Source organism: Lutra lutra, chromosome 14 (assembly GCF_902655055.1).
Source record: "Lutra lutra chromosome 14, mLutLut1.2, whole genome shotgun sequence".
NCBI lineage: Eukaryota > Metazoa > Chordata > Mammalia > Carnivora > Mustelidae > Lutra > Lutra lutra.
Window position 1 is genome coordinate 35,191,804 of NC_062291.1, and position 21,255 is coordinate 35,213,058.

Consider the following 21,255-nt stretch of genomic DNA (forward strand, 5'->3'; position numbering starts at 1 on the left):
TTATGCCAGGAAGTTGAATTATTCTCCCTCATTCTCCCGAAAACTAGTTTTATAATTTAGGCAGTTTCTTATTCATCTTTGTCAGTGCAACAGAGTAAACACCTCATAAATGTTTGCTGAGGGGCACCTGGGTGGCTCGGTGGGTTCATCCTCTGCCTTCAGCTCAGGTCATGATCCCAGGGTCCTGGGATCGAGCCCCGCATCAGGCTCTCTGCTCAACAGGGAGCCTGCTTCCCTCTCTCTCTGCCTGCCTCTCTGCCTACTTGTGATCTCTCTCTGTCAAATAAATAAATTAAATTAAATTAAAAAAAATAAATGTTTGCTGAATGAAGAAAGGAAGCAAGCAAGGAAGGAATCATTCAGAGACCCTGATGTCCTATGGAGAAAAGGAAGGGCTCTTAGTTCTTGAGCACCTACCTGGTTTAAGGCCACATGCATCTGATCCACCAAGAACACATAGAGCTCACTAATAAATGTCTGCAGTTCCTCCTGGCTTTCAAATGGTGTTGTCTTCAAATACTTCTCTCTCACAATCTTTACTACAGCATGCTGTAAGAGACATAGATCATCCATTTGATTATAGAGTCCAGCACCACACTGACAACACAGGCCTCCCTTGAGCCCTGGTCTAAGGCTCATCAGAACTTCAGAAAGTGATTGATTTCTCCCTTGGTAACTACTAGAATGTCAGGTCTCTGATTTTCCCCCAGTCAGCATACTCTGCATGACTTCTTTTCTTGACGTCATCCTTAATACGGTCAATGCAGACTACATATCATGTGAAGAGAGCCATAGAGCTAAAGAAGACCTCAGCATTAGGTTTATGCATTACATCTCTTATGGTGACCACATGATACAAGAGGAAAAGGTGTGATTTGACAGTCTAGAGAATGGAATTCTACTTCTAATTCTGCCACCATACAACCTCAACAATTGAAGTTACTACCTCATTTTCCTCATTTGTTATATGGATGTGTACTTCTGGTCTTATTATCTTACTTCAAAAGATGATTGAGACGCCAAAGAAAGATAACAAGTAGGTGATAAAACTTAAAATGCTGTATAAATAACATATTGCTGTAGCCATGACAGTCCCCCCCCCGCCAGCTAACATTATTGCCAGGTTTTGTACCAAGCACTTTCCATGCATCGTATTATTTAATTCTCATAATGACCCCATGTGATAGTATTAGTATTATTCCTCATCATTACACAGAGTAATTAATGCTCAGAGAGGTAAAGTCATTTGACCATTCAGCTAGTAATGGTAGAACCAGGAATCAAACTAAGTTGTGACTATGCCACCTACTGAGAAGAGCTCCTCGCCTCCATGGGCATCAGTTGTTTTTCACCTTATTATTTCCATGTGCTTTCTTTGTATCTGTTAAGTTCAGTATAGGACACATGATAAATGTGCACAGAGAGGCAATCCAGCATAGCAGTTAAGAATGTTAATTCTGGGGCAAGAAGGCTGCCTGAATTTGAGTCTCATCTTTACCCTTTACTAGTTCTACGCTCTTGGGGAAATTACTTACCTAATTAATATTGCATTTCTCCAACTGTAAAATGAAGACTATCTACCTCATAGGATTGTTGTTAGGATTAAATTAGTAAAATACAAAGCATTTAAAAATTTATCTGGTATACTGCAAATACTCAATAAATGTTAACCATTATGATGCAGAAGATTATTATTAAGTAAATATTTCTCAAATCTTAGTGATTCTGTGGACTATGGAAAGGTAGGTAATGGGAGACAGAGAATTAGTAGTCATGGAATCAGTACCAGGTACAGAGTTTCTACCTGCCACAGCAACACGAAACTTGGCTCAAAATCTGGCCAGCCTCAAGTAAAGACTTAAAACCAGGGCTTTGCACAAGTGGAGCTTCTCATGTCCTATCAGACGGAACATAACTCTTGGCACCAACAGCAAGAATGGTGGAAGCATAGATGAACATGAGCAGAAAAAAACTAATAATTAGGAATGTAGAGAAGATGCCTCATAAAAATCCATTGAACAATTAAATGAATATTTACCTTGAGCTGTTCTTTGAAAGCGAAGTATTTTCCAGAGCAGTTAAGTTCATAGCTGAGCAGGCACTTCTGCTCCTCCACGGTTTCACTGTCCATGTTACTCCCCAGTTTGGCCACCTGTTTTCCAAACATCCTATGATACTCATCCAGAATAGCTCTAGAAATATTCTTGATCTGCATGTGGTAGTCACTCACTGCCTAGCAAAATACAAAATATCTGGTAAAGAGGCCTTGAAGAGATCAAGATATATAATGGAAGTCTGAAACTGGATTGGGTTTTACATTCAATAATACTTTAGGTATAAATTGCCCTTTACTTTTCAGCTCAGAGACTACCAGCCAAAGAGGAAACACTATTCACTATTCATTATATGTCACTGGTCACAAACAGAACCAGGAAGAGAAATATGTGAAGCTACAATTTCTCACCCCTTCTAGAAAACATACTGAAGAATCCATGCCTTATTTTCAAATGGGTGCACTCAACACTTTATTACTTATAGTTTCACCATGGCTTTGGCACTTGCCTTCTGAGCTCCTCCTGTCCGACGGGTAAGAGGTGGCCTTGGAGGAATCATTTCCTTGACCCTGTACCAAAAAAAATGACAAAAACAAAACCAAACTTTATAATCTGTAGATTTATGTTCTTTATTCCTACTTCCAAAGGGCCTGTACGGGAGAGAACTAAGTTTTGTTTCCACATCATGCTTGAGCATTACAATTCTCTCATGTAAAAGCCTAGATGTGAACCACAGAACAGTATATGGCTATGGATTTGATAGGAAAGAAGCCAGCTACTCAGAAATCAGCAAAGTTGTACTTTTGGCTAATTTCAGCCCGGTTTTACTCTTATACATTTTTAAAAACTGTTATTGCACTCAAGAGACTGCTTGACTCAGGAGTTAGCAAGAAATAGGTGTTATGATGTAAGTGCACTCCATAGAGTCTCTGAAAGAATGAAGTTTTAGAAGTCTAAATGGTACAGGCAAGTGAATACTTTTCTTTCCTCTTCATCTAAGATAAAAAGTGTCCTCTTGGTACACATAATTTATGGCTGCATTAAATTATAATAATGATATCAGATGTTGTGTTAAGAAAATGTATTTTGTTACTATCAACCTAGTTATGCCAAAACTTCTACCTTCCATTTTCTAGACCTTACAAAAACTAGAGGAAATTAAGTTCTTAGCTTTTCCTCCTTATAGTTTCAGATTCCTGCTGACATATATAGTACTGCCTTAAAGTTTACAATCAAATATACAAATTCAATTTTTCTTTAATAGGTCCTATGTAATTATATGCCTCTGCTCATTATTTCTAATTTTAGTTTTATTTATTTTAATAGGTATTATATCCTATGATTCAAAACTTATGAGATATAGAAACAATATATACTAAATTGTCTCCTTGTTGACAACCTTGTTGTCCAGCCACCCAATTTCCTCTCCAGAGACAATGTTATTTATTCACTCATTCAAGACATATACTGAGTGCCTACCATCCATCAGGCACTTTCCTAAGTGTTGGTAATAGAGCATTAAACAAATTACGCAAAAATTCTTGCCCTCATGGAACTTATATTCTAGTGGGAAAAGAAAGACAATTATTAAGATAAATATTTTAGTGATATGTGCCACAGAGAAAAATAAGGCAGGAAGGCAGATGGACTATGTTGGGGGCTAGGGTGGTGAAGTAGGGAAACACATTTCATCAAGACACTTACTGAGATGGTAACATTTGAGTAAAGACCTCAGGGAAGTGAGGAAGCAAGTTGTGTAGATACCTGGTATAAGGAAAGTACAGGCAAAAGGGAACAGAATGTGTAAAGGCCTTGCTGCAACAGTGTGCCTCGCATGTGTGAAGAACAACAGGAAGCCAAGTATGAATGGATAGAAAAAGTGAGAGCAATAATGAATACATAGGCACTTGTAGGCCATTGTAAGGATTTAGGCTTTTACTCAGAGTGTGCCAGGGAGTCACTAGTAGTTTCTGAGCAGAGGAGTTAGTTACATTAGTTGACTTCCATTTTAACACAATCAGTATAGAAGGCTATATTAAGAATAAATTGTCCAAATGTCCATCAACTGAAGAATGGGGGGAAATGTGGTATACCCATACAGTGAAATATTATTCAACAACAAAGAAAAGAAGTACTGATACCTGCTACAGTATGGATAAACCTTGACAGCATTATGTTAAATGAAAGAAGCCAGTCAAATTTAATAAATTTTCCAAAGCTGGAAAATTTATACAGACAAAAAGTAGATACATGGTAGCCTAGGGCTGGGGGGTTCTGGAAGAGGGGATGGCATAAGGGCTGGGAGGAAATATAGAGTGACTGCTAATATGTATGAGATTTCTTTTAGGAGTAAGAAAAATGTTATAAAGTTGATTGTGGTGAAGGCTGTATTACTCTGTGAGTATACTAAAAACCACTGGTTTGGGTATGGTTTAAATGGGTGAAGTGAATGATATGTGGACTATATCTCAATAAAGTTGTTACTTTATAAAAAGAATAAACTGAAGGGTAGAATAGTAGATGTGGGGGGACCAGGTAAGAGATTACAGTGATTCTGATCGGAGAGTTTGTGAGAATGAAATGTATGAATCCAGAGTTCAGAAGAGAGGCCCATGGCCCGTATACAAATTTGAAAGCCATCAGCACATAGATGGTAGTTAGAGACATGGGACTAGATAAAAACCAAGGTAGTAAATGTAGATTGAAAAGGGTCCAAGGACTGAGATCTGAGAGACTCTAACATTTAGAGGCTAGAGAGATAAAGAAGCCAGAGGAGGAGGAATAAAACCAAGAGAGTATAGTATTGTGAGAGCCTGGTAAAGAAGAGCTTCAAGGAGGACTGAATCATTAAACACTAATAACAGGTCACAATGACCTTGAAAAGACCATTGGATTTAATAAGGCAGTAGTCACTAATGGCCTTGCTAAGAACATTTATCTGTAAAGAAGTTACTGGAAGTGAGTTACTAGGTTAAAAGACACATGCTTATGTATTTTAATAGCTATTATGACACTGTCCTCCCCAGGATTTTTACCAATTTATACTCTCACTAGTTTGAATGAGAGGACCTATTTCTAATGTGCTCATCAACAACTTAATGAGTTATTAAGCTTTTTTGATCTTTTGCAATTAAAAAAAGGTATTTCAGGGTAGTTTTTAAATTTGTATTTCTTTTATTGTAAATGTAATTGAGCTTCTCTTTATGTTTAAGAGTGCATTAAATATATACATTGACAAAGATTCAGCAGTTAGGTACATATATATCTCAGCCAGGAACCAAAGGCAAATCAACTTTTATGAATATTGGGTCCACTATTCTAGCACTGCCATTCTTAATTTGCCTTTGGTCTATAATATTGACACTTGGTCTAGCTTGGAGGAGAAATCTGCCTTTTACCTCTCTACAGCCAAAGAAAAACTCACAGGTAATAACCATATCTAATTAAAAAGTCTAGGGGCACCTGGGTGGCTCAGTGGGTTAAAGCCTCTGACTTCGGCTCAAGACATAATCCCAGGGTCCTGGGATTGAGCCCTGCATCAGGCTATCTGCTTAGCAGGGAGCCTGCTTCCCTCCTTCCCCACCTGCCTCTCTGCCTACTTGTGATCTCTGTCAAATAAATAAATAAATATTTTTTTTAAAAGTCTAAGAGCAGGGGCACCTAGGGGCACCTGGGTGGCTCAGGTCTTGATCTCACAGTGGTGGGATGGAGCCCTGCATCAGGCTCTGCACTCAGCAGGGGGTCTACTTGAGATTCTCTCTCCCTCTCCCTCTGCACCTCCCCACTAGGCTTTCTCTCTCTCTTTCTAAAATAAATAAATAGGAGCTCCTGGGTGGCTCAGTTCATTAAGCATCTGCCTTTGGCTCAGGTCATGATCTCAGGGTCCTGGGATTGAGTCCTGCCTCCAGATCTGTGCTTAGCAGGGAGTCTGCTTCTCCCTCTGACCCTCCCCCCATCATGCTCATGTGTGCACTCTATCCCTCTCTCTCTCCTCACTCTCTGAAATGAATAAATAAAATCTTTTTAAAAATTTTTTTAAATAGGGGCACCTGGGTGGCTCGGTGGGTTAAAGCCTCTGCCTTTGGCTCAGGTCATGATCCCAGGGTCCTGGGATCGAGCCCCACATCGGGCTCTCTGCTCAGTGGGGAGCCTGCTTCCTCCTCTCTCTCTGCCTGCCTCTCTGCCTACTTGTGATTTCTGTCTGTCAAATAAATAAATAAAAATAAATTTTTTAAATAAATAAATAAATCTTTTAAAAAATAAGATAAAAAAATAATACTGTTCTGCATATTTGAGGGGCACCTGGCTGGCTCAGTTGGAAGAGCACATGATGCTTGATCTCAGGGTCATGAGTTAAAGCCACATGTTGGGTATAGAGATTACTAAAAATAAATAATAAAACTCAAAAAAAATTGTATTGCATATCTGAAGATTGTTAAAAGAGTAGACCTTAAAAGCTCTCATCACAAGAAAAAAAATTTTTGTATAACTCTGCATGGTGACAGATATTAACTAGACTTATTGTGGTAATCATTTCAGTTTTACAACTATTGAATCATTACGTTGTATACCTGAAACTAATAAAATGTTAAATTTCAATTGTACTTCAATAAAAAAAATTATAAAAAGCTTGAACCTACATTTGCTATAAAACTTTCATTAAACTTGCTGTTATTTTGTCACTAAGTATTCCCTATGTAAGATCTCAAATGAGAAATCTGTTTTAAAAATTAATGTCAGGAAGATATCTGATCTCTTTTGGAACTAGCATGGGTCCTCCTTTAGGATTAGAGCCGCATAATTTATAGTATTTCCCTTTTTGTTAAACAAGAAAGATTTGATGCTTATTTATGAAAGTTCTATTTAACACTTTCTTTCTCTTTGTTTCCATGGCTTGAGTTTTCAGCTTTCTATTTCCAGATTATCAATTTTATTTTATATATATCATTTATAGTAAATATTATCAACTTATTTTCGGAAAGGGATTAAATGCAAAGTTTTTAAAAGTTTTGAAACTTTTTGGTATTAAGGATAAATGTGCCACTACAAGCAAGTTATTTTCAAAAGAGGACTTCCAAATGACTAGTATGTGAAAAAATGTTTAATCTCACTAAAACATTTATAATGTGGATTAAAATTAAAATGAGAAATTTTCAAAAAATTAAATCAAAATGAGAAAATTTCTTCCCCTGTCAAAATAGCAAATACAAAAAAGTTGGTGAATATATGAAGAAAGAGCAGGCTCATACACCACTTGTGGAACTTCAAACTTTTTGGAAGGCAACTTGGGGATATTTATCAAAGGCCTTAAAAATATTTGTAATAAATAATCTCCTTTCCTTTCATCCTGCATTGAGCATAGTGTCCCTCACATCAAAAGGTGAAGTCTAGATGTCAGCAAAATGATAGAGTAAAAAACTCTAAACTCCCATCCTTCTGTAGAAACACTGAAAATAATAATCAGAAACTGTCTGAACCAACTCTGCGAGAACTGTGGAAGACAGTCAAGAGTTTACAGCAATGAAACAAATACTGAAAACCAAGAAAAAGGCAACTATAATAGTGGGCAAGCTTAGAGGCATTTTTTACTTGCCCTTGCCTCATCCTATTCCCAGCTCAGTGGCAATATTGAAAATGGCAACCTGCATTTCCAGTGTGGCACACTAGGCTCTGATTCTGGAGAAGCAGAGCAGTCCTTGTTCACAAGTTACTACATTTGTTTTAAACTATCTGGGGCTACCTGAATGACTGACATATGGCACTCAATACTATTTCTCCTATCTTGAAAAGATAGAAAACCAGGGGGTGCACATTGCTCAAAAACATTGTAAGATTATAAAAAACCCATAACTCTGTGGGACAAAAGATTGTGGTTGATATACAACAAACCACCTAAGGCCTTGGAAGAAAAGTAGGTTTCTCTGGGAAATTGGGGTATTCAAAAGTACTTGTATAGAAGAATTTAGAAAGCTATATATATGCTCAGGATGGGATACATGTTCAGAAAAGACTTGAGAAGACCTTAAGCTTCCACCATTGACTGATCTTTAGTCCCAGTACAAGCAGGAAGTGAAGGCTGAGGCAGAATTATAAACAGCCTAGTTAAGCAATAAAAGAATGCTCCAGGGGCACCTGGTTGGTTCAGTCATTTAAGTGTCTGACTCTTGATTTTGGCTCAGATCACAGTCTTGGGGTCATGGGATTGAGCCCTACCTCAGGCTCCCTGCTCAGCAGGGAGTCTGCTTCTCTCCAACTCTATGTGGTCCCCTGCTCCCCCTGCTCACATGTGCTCTGTCTCTCTGTAAATAAATAAATATTAAAAAAAAAGAAAGAAACCCGAGAGAATGTTCCAGCATGTAATCATCTATAAAAACAAAAAAAATTTTTTTTGTTTTATCTTTATTTGTTTGATTATATCAAGATCCTGGCATTCAAGAAAATTTCAATCAAAACACTGGCTGAACACAACCTACAACTTCAACAATTAAGAACAGCAAACCCTGGGGAAGGGGAAAATCTGATCACCAAAGTTCCCACTGTATAATATCAAACTGTCCAGTTTTCAACAACAACAACAAAAAAATCACCAAGATGTATTTTTTAAAAAACATAAAAATATGGCTCTTTTGAAAGAAAAAAATAAATTGATATTGTCCCTGAGGAAGCCCAGACACTGGACTTGCTACAAAAAGATGTGAAATAAAACAACTTACTTGTGCTCAAAGAGTTAAAGGAAACCACAAACGAAGGATTAAGAGCAATCAGGAAAATGATGTATAAACAAAATAAGAATAGAGTATCAATAAAGAGATAGAAATTTTTTAAAGAACCAAATAGAAAGTCTGTAGTTGAAAAGTACATTAACTGAAATGAAATTACTAGAGGGTTCAACAGATTTGGTCAGGCAGAAGAAAGAATGAGCAAACTTGAAGACAGGATAATTGAAATTACCTAGTCTGAGGACAGAAAGAAAAACAAACAAAAAGTAAACAGGGCCTAAAATATGTGGGACACCATCAACATACACAATTTGTATGACCAACATACACCTTATGGGAATCTCAGAAAGAGAAGAGAAAGGCAAAGGGGCAGAAAGACATGAATCTATATATCCAAGAAGCATAACAATTTCCAAGCAGAATAAACTTGAAGAGATCTATACTAAGACATATCATTGTCAAATTGTAAGAAGCCAAAGACAAGAGAAAAACTCAAAGAGCAGTGAGAGGAGTTATTTGTCACATAAGATAAACAGATAATTTCAATAATGTCAATAAGAATAACCCAAGCCATGGAGGCCAGAAGGTACTAGGGTAACATATTTAAGGTCCTGAAAGAAAAAAAATGCCAACCAAAAATTCTATATACAGCAAGTTACCCTTCAAGAATGAAGAAAAAATTAATGAACAAAAACTAAGAGTCTATTAGTAAGATCTAATCTATAAGAAATGCTAAAAGGAGCCTCTCAGGCTGAAATGAAAGGACACTAGTCAGTAACTGGAAGGTAACTGAAGAAATAACACTGGTAAAGGTAAATATGAAAATGAGTCTTATTGTACTTTTGGTTTGTAACTCCTGTTTATTTGTTTTTTGAAGGTAAATGCCTAAAATAGTAGTTAGAAATCTTTGCTAATAGGCACAAAATGTATAAAAATATAATCGGTAACTGGGGTGCCTGAGTGGCTCAGTCTGTTGAGCATCTGACTCTTGATTTTGGCTCAGGTCATGATCTCAAGGTGATGAAGTCAAGCCTCCTATCTAGGTCTGCAGGAGCATTACTCCCCATTTTATAGAGATAAAAAGAATAATAAGAGAATGTCATGAGCAATTGTATATCAACAAATTGAATAACATAGATGAAATGGATAATTTTCTAGAAACACAATTGAAGCACTATGGTACAATATAGAAACCATTTTTTTAAAGATTTTATTTATTTATTTGACAGATAGAGATCACAAGTAGGCAGAGAGGCAGGCAGAGAGAGAGAGGGGGAAGCAGGCTCCCCGCCGAGCAGAGAGCCCGATGCGGGGCTCGATCCCAGGACCCTGGGACCATGACCCGAGCCGAAGGCAGAGGCTTTAACCCATTGAGCCACCCAGGCGCCCCTAAAAACCATTTTTTAAAATCACATTTATTTATATAAATGTGTGTATGTTTGTGGTATGTGTGTATAATACAGAAACTTTACAATAACTCCAGAAGGATAAGTACCAGTTTTTTAAAGTGGTTATCACTGGGTGGGTAGAAATCTGAGTGTTTTTATATACTCAGATTATTATTATATTATATTATTATTTTATATTTTATTATATTATATTATTATATTATGTTATTATATACTCAGATATTATTATATACTCAATTTTTTCAAAATGTTTCTTTTTTTTTATAATGAGCATATACTGCTTTTGTAATAAGAAAACAACAGTAACGAAAGAAATTTCATCTGAGGAAAAAAAAAAACTTTCTGCTACTTAGCCTAGGAAAATTATATTTATGGGGACAATCTGAATTCCTTTTATTTATACCTAAAATGTTTTTGCAAAACAAGTATAAGAACCATTGCTACACACCTTTTGGCTAGCTCCTCTGGCATTCGCTTTGGAACCAAGGCTCTGTCCAGCTGAATCTCCAACACAATGTATGTCCCTGCTTCTATATATTGCTGTAAAGATATTTTTCTCTAATTTATTCTTTCCATTAAAAATAGATATATATAAACAAATTTTAGTACCCTAACATTCATAATACAAGTAAGAAAACTGAAGGTACAAATATATGTATATAGCATTATCTTTACTGTCAAAATATTTTTAATACAGAAAAATAACTGGAAAGAAAAGGTAACAGTGGTTATCTCTTGCAGAAAAGCATTTTCAATTTTATTCTTGGAAAGTTCTATCTTAGCTGAAGTGCTGTTTAACTTGTTCAATACTTTTCTTAGAACTGTTTTAAGTGAATGCTATTCTTTCTGCCACCACACCTTCCAAGTCCTATGGAAATATTCACATAATGTTCTGATAGTCCCACTCCACAGCATCTACATCACCATCTACCAACTGCAACCTGATGGACATTTTTACCCAGAATTTTGCCGGCATCCTAAATACAACATGTCCCAAACTGAACTTATCATTTCCCTTATATTGGCCTCTCTTTTGACTTTTCTCTTGAACCTGAGTTATCTTCAGCTTCTCTTCCTCAGCACCCTCAAACTTCCCAATTCCATATCTTGCCTCTTCAAGTTTCTGACTTTCTTTTCTACGACCTCTTCACTAAACCAAACTGGCACTAACACTCATCTGTACTATAATAAAAACCTATAAACTGATATTTGAAGCCCCCACCCCAACCTCATTCTCTTTTTTTCACATCCTTGCAAGAATTCGGCCCATAAAATGCATATAAGGTCTTATTTCCACATGACTTAAAAACCTTTCATGTGAGTCTCCAAGATGAGGCTTGAGTCCCTCATCACCTATATAATGAAACCCAAACTTTTTAACAAGGCTTTCAACAAGCCTTTCTACGACTCAGTGTAGCCTCTCCTTTCTCACCTCCTTCTAGAATCTCTTTTCATTTCTCTACTCCATACACTAAATTAATTGATATACTCCAAATACTGCTACCTTCTTTGTGCCTTGACTCAAGCTATTCCCAGGCCCTGAAATGCTTACCCCCTCATCTTTATCTGGCAAATTTTTCTCTTCATCTTTCACTACTTAGAGCAGATGCCACCTCTTCCATGTAGCCTTCTGAGATTGCTCCATTCTAGGAGTGATTAATTTGTCTTCTTTGAGCCCTCACTGCCCTTTTATTTGTACCTCTATTATAGCATTCATCAAAATTCCATATTATGGTTAGTTATGTATAAATCTGTTTCATCCACCAGACCACTGAGTTCCTGAACACAGATGAGTAAGATTATAAATCTTTGCATTCCTCCTAGTGCATAATATAGTAGGACTAATGAAAGACATAAACTTGTAATGTTAGAAAGGACCTTAAAGTTAACTTGGTACCACCTGCTCATTTTAAAGAATCTCAATAAGACAAAGAAATTTACCTAAACTCATAAACTAGTCATGGGAAATATGGGATGGTAACTAAGATAATGAGCATTTTTCACAATATCATACTTAATTTTCCAACTCTTTATGCATAGTTACCTGTCCTTCTGGATTGTGGCTTGGAGAGGGTTCAACTTCCAAAGGAGTATCTGAGCTCTGAGATTTTATACTAGGTGCTTGCTGAAAGAAAGTGAAAGTACCTCAAAAACTGAATTCTTATATGGTCTTACAGTGTTAGGAACAATGATCATTATGTTGCAACAAAATCCAAACTAAACTGATGCAATTTTCCAGATAAGAAATCAGTGCAAGCCTCTGGCATATAATAAAACTAGCAAAATCATCACCTTCTAAACAACCTACCAAATCCCCAGGCCTAAGCCTTCCTTCCAGTTCCTTTTCTTTGACTGTTTTCTCTTCTTTCAGGTTCTTAGAAACAATAGGTTTTGACAATGGAGAATTAAATCCTCCTATTTTATTATTCTGAGTCAAAAGATGGCCAGTATCCCGGAACAAGCTGAATAAACATTTGGTCTGAAAAGAAACAACAAAAGAAAGCAGTGAGTCACAGGCAAATGAGACAAATTTGAAAGAAACTCACATTATTTTTTAACATCGTTTAGTTTTCTAGATAATCTCAGCATTGTAGAATCAGAGGGAGATGAGGAAATGGAAAGCTTTACTGATTGCTGTATTTATTGAACAGGTAAAACCATCATAGAAAGTTATCTGCCTATGCCATTATTTAAATTATTATGAGGTGGGACACTGAGTGGCTCAGATGGCTAAGCATCTGCCTTCTGCTTGGGTCATGATCCCAGGGTCCTGGCATCTAGTCCCATATCCAGCTCTTTGCTCAGCAGGGAGCCTGCTTCTCCCTCTGTCTGCCACTCCCCCTGCTTGTGCATGTTCTCTCGCTTTCTCTCTCAAATAAATAAATAAATAAATAGAATTTTAAGTTATTATGAAGAAACCTTTCAAACTTGCCTGATTTTGGTGTTTCATAATTCTTATTCCCAGAAAGCTTTTAATCTTTGACACACAATTCCAGATTAAATTTAAGTGTTAGAATTTATTTCTGTATAAGAAATATTATCTAGGGCGCCTGGGTGGCTAAGTGGGTTAAAGCCTCTGCCTTCAGCTCAGGTCATGATCCCAGGGTCCTGGGATCAAGCCCCGCATCAGACTATCTGTTCAGCAGGGAGCCTGCTTCCCTTTCTCTCTCTCTGCCTGCCTCTCTGCCTACTTGTGATCTCTGTCTGTCAAATAAATAATAAATAAAATCTTTTTAAAAATAGAATTATTGGGGCGCCTGGGTGGCTCAGTGGGTTAAGCCGCTGCCTTCGGCTCAGGTCATGATCTCAGGGTCCTGGGATCGAGCCCCGCATCGGGCTCTCTGCTCATCAGGGAGCCTGCTTACTCCTCTCTCTCTACCTGCCTCTCTGCCTGCTTGTGATCTCTCTCTGTCAAATAAATAAATAAAATCTTTAAAAAAAAAGAGAGAGAATTATTATCTAGTATACTACTGGGCTACCAACTATAATTGGAAAAATAGGGCAAGTTTAAAGTTCACACTAAAGACTTCATATGAGAAAATTCAAACTTTAGATAAATTATTGCAAAAAGAATCTCGTAACAATTTTTTAATTAAAGAACATGGATGAAATCTAAATACAATTTATGCTGCAGACCAAAAACAAAGAGGAGAAGAGTGGTCAGAGGTATGAGAGGAAAACAGGGAACACAAGAAAACTTTGGTTGGAGGAGATAAGCAATGGATATTTACATTATCTTCATTACAGTGACTGTTTCACTGATATACTATAAATATTCACATACATGTCTTTGTGTAAATGCTGGTTTTCAGTTTCTTGGGTAAATTCTTTTTTTTTTTTTTTAAGATTTTATTTATTTATTTGACAGAGAGAGAGAGAGATCACAAGTAGGCAGAGAGGCAGGCAGAGAGAGGGGGAAGCAGGCTCCCTGCTGAGCAGAGAGCCCGATGCGGGGCTCGATCCCAGGACCCTGAGATCATGACCTGAGCCGAAGGCAGAGGCTTAACCCACTGAGCCACCCAGGCGCCCCTCTTGGGTAAATTCTTAAAAATGATTTTTTGGGTTGTATGGTAAGTTAGTGTTTAACATAGATCTTCTGAATAGTTTTTCTACCAAGTAATGAGATCGGAATATTGAAATTTCTAAATGTTACCATCTGATTATCTATTTCTCGTTTCAATTCTGTTGGATTTTGCTTGAAGTGCTATGAGGTTCTGTTGTTAGGTACATATACAATTATAATTTATATACTTACTATATATAATAAGTATATAAATTTATAAATTCTATCTTCTTTTTAATTGACTCTTTAATATTTCTGACATGCCATTCTATGTTGTTAGTAATACTTCCTTGAGTTCTCTTTTGTCTGATATAAATATAGCCACTCAGCTCTCACAATTTCCATTTCCAGAGTATATCTTTTCCATCCTTTCACTACAATTTATGTGTATCTGAATCTAAGTGTGTCCATTTTTAGACCGCATATCATTGATTCTTGATTTTTTATTTTTAAAATATTTTTATTTATTTATTTGACAGAGAGAGAAAGAACAGAAGCAGGGAAAGCAGCAGAGGGAGAGGGAGAAGCAAGCTCTCCACAGCACAGGGAGCCTGATGTGGGGCTCAATCCCAGGAGTCTGGGATCACAACCTGAGCCGAAGGCAGATGCTTAACCAACTGAACCACCGAGGCACCCAATTCTTGATTTTTTGAAATTTGGTCTAGTAATCTCTATCCTTTCATTGGGGTGTTTAATGCTACTTACATATAAGGTTATTGTTGAAATATTTACAAGTATGTTTGTCATTTTGCCTTTGCTTTCTATATATCTTGTCTTTTTTGTTCCTCTCCTCTTTAAGTACCTTCTTTAATGTTAAATATTTGTGATGCTCCTATTTAATTCCTTTGTTTATATACACATATGTATCTGTGTACATGTGTATGTACACACACACATGAGATTTTTAGCCAACCTGATTAATCATGATCTCTACCACATTAATACTAACTTAATTCTGGCATAATGTAGAGACTTTAATGCACTGTAGTTCCATACTATCCTCCCTCCTTAATGCCATCATTATCATATAAATTAAATCTATATATGTTATACACTCAACAATATAATTAATGCTTTATATAATATCTTTGAAAGAAATTAAGAGTAAAATTTTAAAAATATATTTCTAAAATCTTTTATATTAACTCAGATTTTTTTTTAAGATCTTATTTATTTATTTGACAGACAGAGATTACAAGTAGGCAGAGAGGCAGGCAGAGAGAGAGGAGGAAGCAGGCTGCCTGCTGAGCAGAGAGCCCCATGTGGGGCTCGATCCCAGGACTCTGAGACCATGACCTGAGCTAAAGGCAGAGGCTTTAACCCACTGACCCACCCAGGCACCCCTTAACTCAGATTTTTAAAAAAGATTTTACTTATTTATTTGACAGAGAGGAAGAGAGATCACAAGTAGGCAGAGAGGCAGGCAGAGAGAGGAGGAAGCAGGCTCCCCACTGAGTCCGCGGGGCTCGATCCCAGGACCCCGGGATCATGACCCAAGCCGAAGGCAGAGGCTTTAACCCACTGAGCCACCCAGGCACCCCAACATCTAGGTTCTTTCCATAGTTTAACTATTGTGGACATTGTTCCTATAAACATTTGGGTACACGTGCCCCTTCGATCACTATGTTTGTATCTTTAGGGTAAATACCCAGTAATGCAATTGCTGGGTCGTAGGATAGCTCTATTTGCAACTTTTTGAGGAACCTCCCTGCTGTTTTCCAGAGTGGCTACAGCAGCTTGCACTCCTACCAACAGTGTAGGAGGGTTCCCCTTTCTCTGCATCCTCGCCAATATCTGTCATTTCCTGACTTGTTAATTTTAGCCATTCTGACTGGTATGAGGTGGTATCTCACTGTGGTTTTGATTTTTATTTCCCTGATGCCAAGTAATGTTGAGCACTTTTTCATGTGTCTGTGGGCCATCTGGATCAGGCATTATTTCTTTATGTATCACTTCTGCCTCTTACTCTCTCTTCTATCCTGGGACTCTCATTACAATTATACTGGTTGCTCTCCACAAGATCTCCATTTCAACCAACAACATCACTGGGAATCAGTCCTTAACCCACTGCTCCAAATTGTTTGAAGTTTCTATGGCAGCAAAGTTGTTAGTCCTCCCAGCCTATCCAGTTCTAGAAGAATCACTGCACTGATTAAGACAAAGGAATGGAGTAGGGAAAAGCTTAGGGAAGTTTTAGGAGCAGCCCTAAACAATAATGCCTCAGAATCCATAGTTTTTCATGCATTCATACTTCTCAGTTTGTTGATGCCTTTGGTCAATCTCTAGAATGCTGAAATGATTTTTTTGTCAATTTGTCCAGCTTTACTGCTGCTTTTGGAGGGGGAGAGGTAGAAAATTTGACAACCTACTCCCTCAGACATAGACAGAAAGATGTCCTCTCTAATATTTTCCATATATTTTAAAATTATGATCATATTTTTTAAAGGTTGTGATCATATTGAATGAAATTTTATATCCTGATTTTTAATTTAATAGACAATCACATGCATCATCTCATGTTTTTAAAATTTTTATAAGGATAATTTTTAATGTGTACACAATATTCTCCAACCATATGGATATAATAAAAGTAAAAGATCAAAATGTCCATGTGTCAACTATACCCCTAGTACTTCAGATAGTTTACCTCATTTAATATGTAAAACAACACTAGGAAACAAGCATTGTGTTCATTTTACTGATGAATAATAAACTAAAGTTGAGAGAAACTTGGCCACTTGCCTGAAGTCATCCAGCTAGTGAATGGCTGTTCCATAATTCAAACTAGCAGCTGACTAACATCAAAACCTATAACCTTTCAATTATGATATGCTGTTTCCCTCAGATGCCAAAGAATATCCTCATGTAGTAAAATTTGGACACAATTCTACTTAGTCCCTTAAAATAGACTCATAGAAGTAGGAATACTATGGGAATAGATTTAAGTATTCTAAACTTCTTAATACATACTGACAAAAAAAATTTTTTGTAGATAATTTATACTAATTTACACTTCTAGCAGTGAATGAGAGTTGTTGTTTTACTCTATCTTTGCCATCAATGGGCATTAAAATATTTTAAAGAATTGTCTAATTTTACAGGTAAAATGATATTTTATTATTATTTTAATTTGCAATTCTTTGATTACAGATAAAGCCAAATGTTTCTTCTTATACTTATTCACCATTGGCATTTCTTTTTTTGTGATTTGCTGTTTCACGTACTTTGCCCTTTTGTAACTGTCCCTCAGAACAACGTACTGCTTAAAATATAACCCATGAGAAATTATACTAGTTACCAAGCATGCTTAGATATAGCCTTAAGAAAAACATATACTGGCAACAGGCTTCTGGGGGAGAGGATGATATTCGTCCTTGAAGCTGAGCAGCTGGGGATGCCCAGCTCTCTCAGGGTGGAACACTGCCTGCTTCTTTTTTCTGTTATCTCCCCTACTCCAGAGACCACTTGTGGCTAATTAGATGATCTCTTTGAATGTGCTTGCTCAACTATAAATTTTATACTGCTTGACCAGGCATATCCTGCTTTTCTTCTTGCTTATCTATAAGAGTTATAATCAATGTATAATTCCTATTCCTTCTTATCTACAAGGCATATGATTAATATATAGCCTTCTTCAGCTCCTTTGTTGATTACTTTCTAATATCTAATAAATACAGGACTGAGGAGTTGTTTGGGTAAGAGTATTTTCTACTGTCACCCCCTGCTCCCTTTCTCTTGCAGCTGACTTGTTTGTGCCTTCATTCTTCTCCTGTGCACCGTCAGGAAGCAGCACCCTTTAAAAAAAAATTGGGTGTGTTTTTCTTATCAGTTTGATAAAGTGCTTTATATTTTGGAATACTTTCAGATATGTATTCAAATATCCCCCCCCTTTTTCAGTTACATTGTAATTCTGTTTATGATGGTTTCTTCTACATATAAAAGCTATTTCCTTTTTGGTAATCTAATCTTTTATTATCTTTCATAGGCTTTTAAGCCTAGGAAGTCTTCCCTGAACTCATATCTTTTCATTAATAGACACTTCTACTTTTATATTCTTCACATTTAACTATTTTAATAAACTCATTTGGAATTTATTTTGATCTATGCTATATGTAACATTTTGGCTCTCATTTCGTCCATTTAACTATTTATAAAACATTAACAATTATCTTTTTTAATGGACACATATTTTATCATTTTTATTTATAATAATTTACCAAACCTTTCTCTATTATTAGACATTTAAACTTATTTTTAGTTTTTACTATTATAGATCCCAAAAAGTTGTTATGAATATGGAGTTTCTGATCCTATTAAATTATTTTCTTAAGATACATTCCTATAAGTGTGATTTCTGATTAAAGGATACTTATATAGAAAGAATCTTACTCAGTTGGTTTGTAAATAGATGATAGATCTTTCATGACTCTATTATTGAAAAATAGCTGTCCTAATAATGATGGAACAGTAATATGTTTTTGTTATTATTGTTGTGTTTTATAAAGACTCACTTTCTCCTAAGAAACAACATGGTAAAATCGACTTTTTGTTTTGGAGGGGGGGGAAATATATATATATATTTGAGGATATATATATATTCTCAATTTATATGTAGACATATAGATAGGTAAAAAAGATAGATAAGTGATTTCAACATTTTAACACATGAAAATGGAAAGAACCATATTGTAGCTCATTAATCTGCTCATGGATTTAAGTTTTTACATACTTAACATAATAGACTTCTTTCATTATCCTGAAGATTGTGTATCTGACTTTACTGAGTAAAACTGAAACATAATAAACTACATATTTAAATTATACAATTTGATTAATTTTGTCACATATATACACATATGAAACCATCACCAGAATCAAGATAACCAACACTTCCTTCATCCCTAATACTTCCCTCACATTCTTTTATAATCTATCCCTTGCTCTATTCCTGTTCCCAAGCAACTTCTGGTCTGCTTTTCATCACAACAGACTATTTTCCTAGAATGCTATTCAAATGGGATGATACATTAGGTACTCTCTTTTATCTGGCTTCTTTCATTTAGCATAATGTATTTGAGATTCATCCATGTTGCAGGTATCAATAGTTCATTCCTTTTTTACCACTGAGTAGCATTTCATTATATAGATATACAACAGAATTTGTTTTTCTGTTCACCTGTTAATGGAGATTTAGGTTGTTTCCAGTTTTTGGCTTTTCATTATCCTAAAGTTTTTAGGGTTCAATGACAGACAGACTGCAAGATTAATACCTTAGTATAGCAACCAGTCCCAAATTTCAATTGCAAAGATGTGTATGCTAAAGATGTAAATAAACACACAAATAAAGGATAAATTAGGATAATACCTTTATACAATTTTTTCTTACCTTTTCATAGACTGTACTGTCTAGGTAGGGATAAATATGAAAAGCTCCCCGAATCCTCTTCACACCCGGATACAGCAATGGGACCATATTAACATAAGCCACACCATGAAATGAAAGCTGACCTTCATCATCAGCCTAAAGGAATAAAACCAGAGAGCCGTTAGTGCTATAGCACATTGTAGCATAAGATATGGAGCTCTGACCTAGTCATTCAAAGACCTGGTTTTAGGAACTAGCTATGCTACATAACTATTGGCTTTGGGCCAGTTACATAGATATTTTGGATCTACACTTCTTTATATTCAAAATGAGTTTAATAATACCATGATCACTGAAATAATACACATCACAGTATTAATGAATAGTAAAAGCAGTAGTTAGATCAACACATACTCAAATTAATTGATAATATATGTATTCAATCAAAAAGTCAATTTCACCATGTTACTTCTAAGGAAAAAGCGAAGCTTTATAAAATAAAAACAACAAAAATGTTAAAGAGTCAGAAGCTGTGGCTTTTAGCTTTAGTTTATAGATTTATATTAATGGAAGGGACCTTACAAATCATCCAGACCAGTGATGACAAATAGACTTCAACTTATGCCTAAATTCTTATAAATTGGTGGATTTGTTTCAGAGTACTATATTGAGAAAGATTCTGTATCCTTACCTGAGTTCAGAAAGAAAGAGTGTTTTGATTAATCAATAATATCTGCCATGGATGACAAGAATGAATGATAGTCTTCCATCATGTACTTGTCATCTCTAATTTCATCTAAACTCCCATTACAAAGATGAATAACATGTTAATTAATATAACCACACAATTTTTATTTGTATGGTTTGCCATAGAAAACTTTAATAAGGAAAAAATCAATTTAGTGAAAGAAAACACATTTAATCCTCACAAAATTACAAGTAATTTCTTTGATTTCACATATTATAATAATTAGAAATTATATTAAAAAGTCCTATGTTTGTGTAATAACATTGTGTTGTTAAGAAAAGTTAGCCAATGTACATTATATATTACAAAGGGAGAAGTGATTACTAGCAGTAGCATTTTTATTATGCAAAAAACTTTATTTTAAAAATCAATAAAATAATTTCAGTATTTGTTAAGTATCTCCCATATACCATGAATCATGCTAGGTGCTGTGGAGGATACAAAGCAGTCTATGACAGGATCCCTACCGTCAAAGAGTTTATGAACAAGCAGAAAAGACCAGACGTGCACAAATAAAATGATAGAGAACATGTTATAGGCTCACAAAGCTAGATCTTTTCAAAATAATGTACATCAATGAGTTCTATTACTCTAATTGTCAGGCTGAAATATTATAAGTAGCATGTCTAAAAGAAATTCAGGAAGATGCATTAGGTTGAAAAATATTGCCAATATTTAACTACTGTGACCTATAAAAATGGCTGTTTTGTGTGGTTTTATAAAACTATAATAAAGACCTAAAGGGAAATAGGATGTCTGGGAATAAAGTCTAAACAATTTTTAGTGGACAATGGGGAGCGAGAGTGACCAGTTATCCTGATTTGCCAGGGACAGGAGAGTTTCCCAGGATATGAGATTTTCAGTGCTAACACCAGGAAACTACTTGGCAAATCAGGT

The 21,255-nt window shown here is 35.9% G+C and overlaps 1 protein-coding gene across 8 annotated transcripts in view; it reads right to left on the reverse strand.

Moving 5' to 3' along the window:
- CFAP70 (cilia and flagella associated protein 70) overlaps positions 1 to 21,255 on the reverse strand; it is a 124,531-nt gene that overhangs the window by 54,355 nt on the left and 48,921 nt on the right. For all 8 annotated transcript variants that reach the window (XM_047702889.1, XM_047702888.1, XM_047702894.1 and 5 more), the window contains 7 exons: positions 19,632 to 19,766; positions 12,491 to 12,661; positions 12,227 to 12,307; positions 10,631 to 10,722; positions 2,563 to 2,623; positions 2,039 to 2,233; positions 418 to 549 (listed from right to left, as the gene is read on the reverse strand). In XM_047702889.1, the coding sequence (XP_047558845.1) occupies positions 418 to 549; positions 2,039 to 2,233; positions 2,563 to 2,623; positions 10,631 to 10,722; positions 12,227 to 12,307; positions 12,491 to 12,661; positions 19,632 to 19,766 (867 nt within the window). The remainder of the gene's footprint in view (positions 1 to 417; positions 550 to 2,038; positions 2,234 to 2,562; positions 2,624 to 10,630; positions 10,723 to 12,226; positions 12,308 to 12,490; positions 12,662 to 19,631; positions 19,767 to 21,255) is intronic.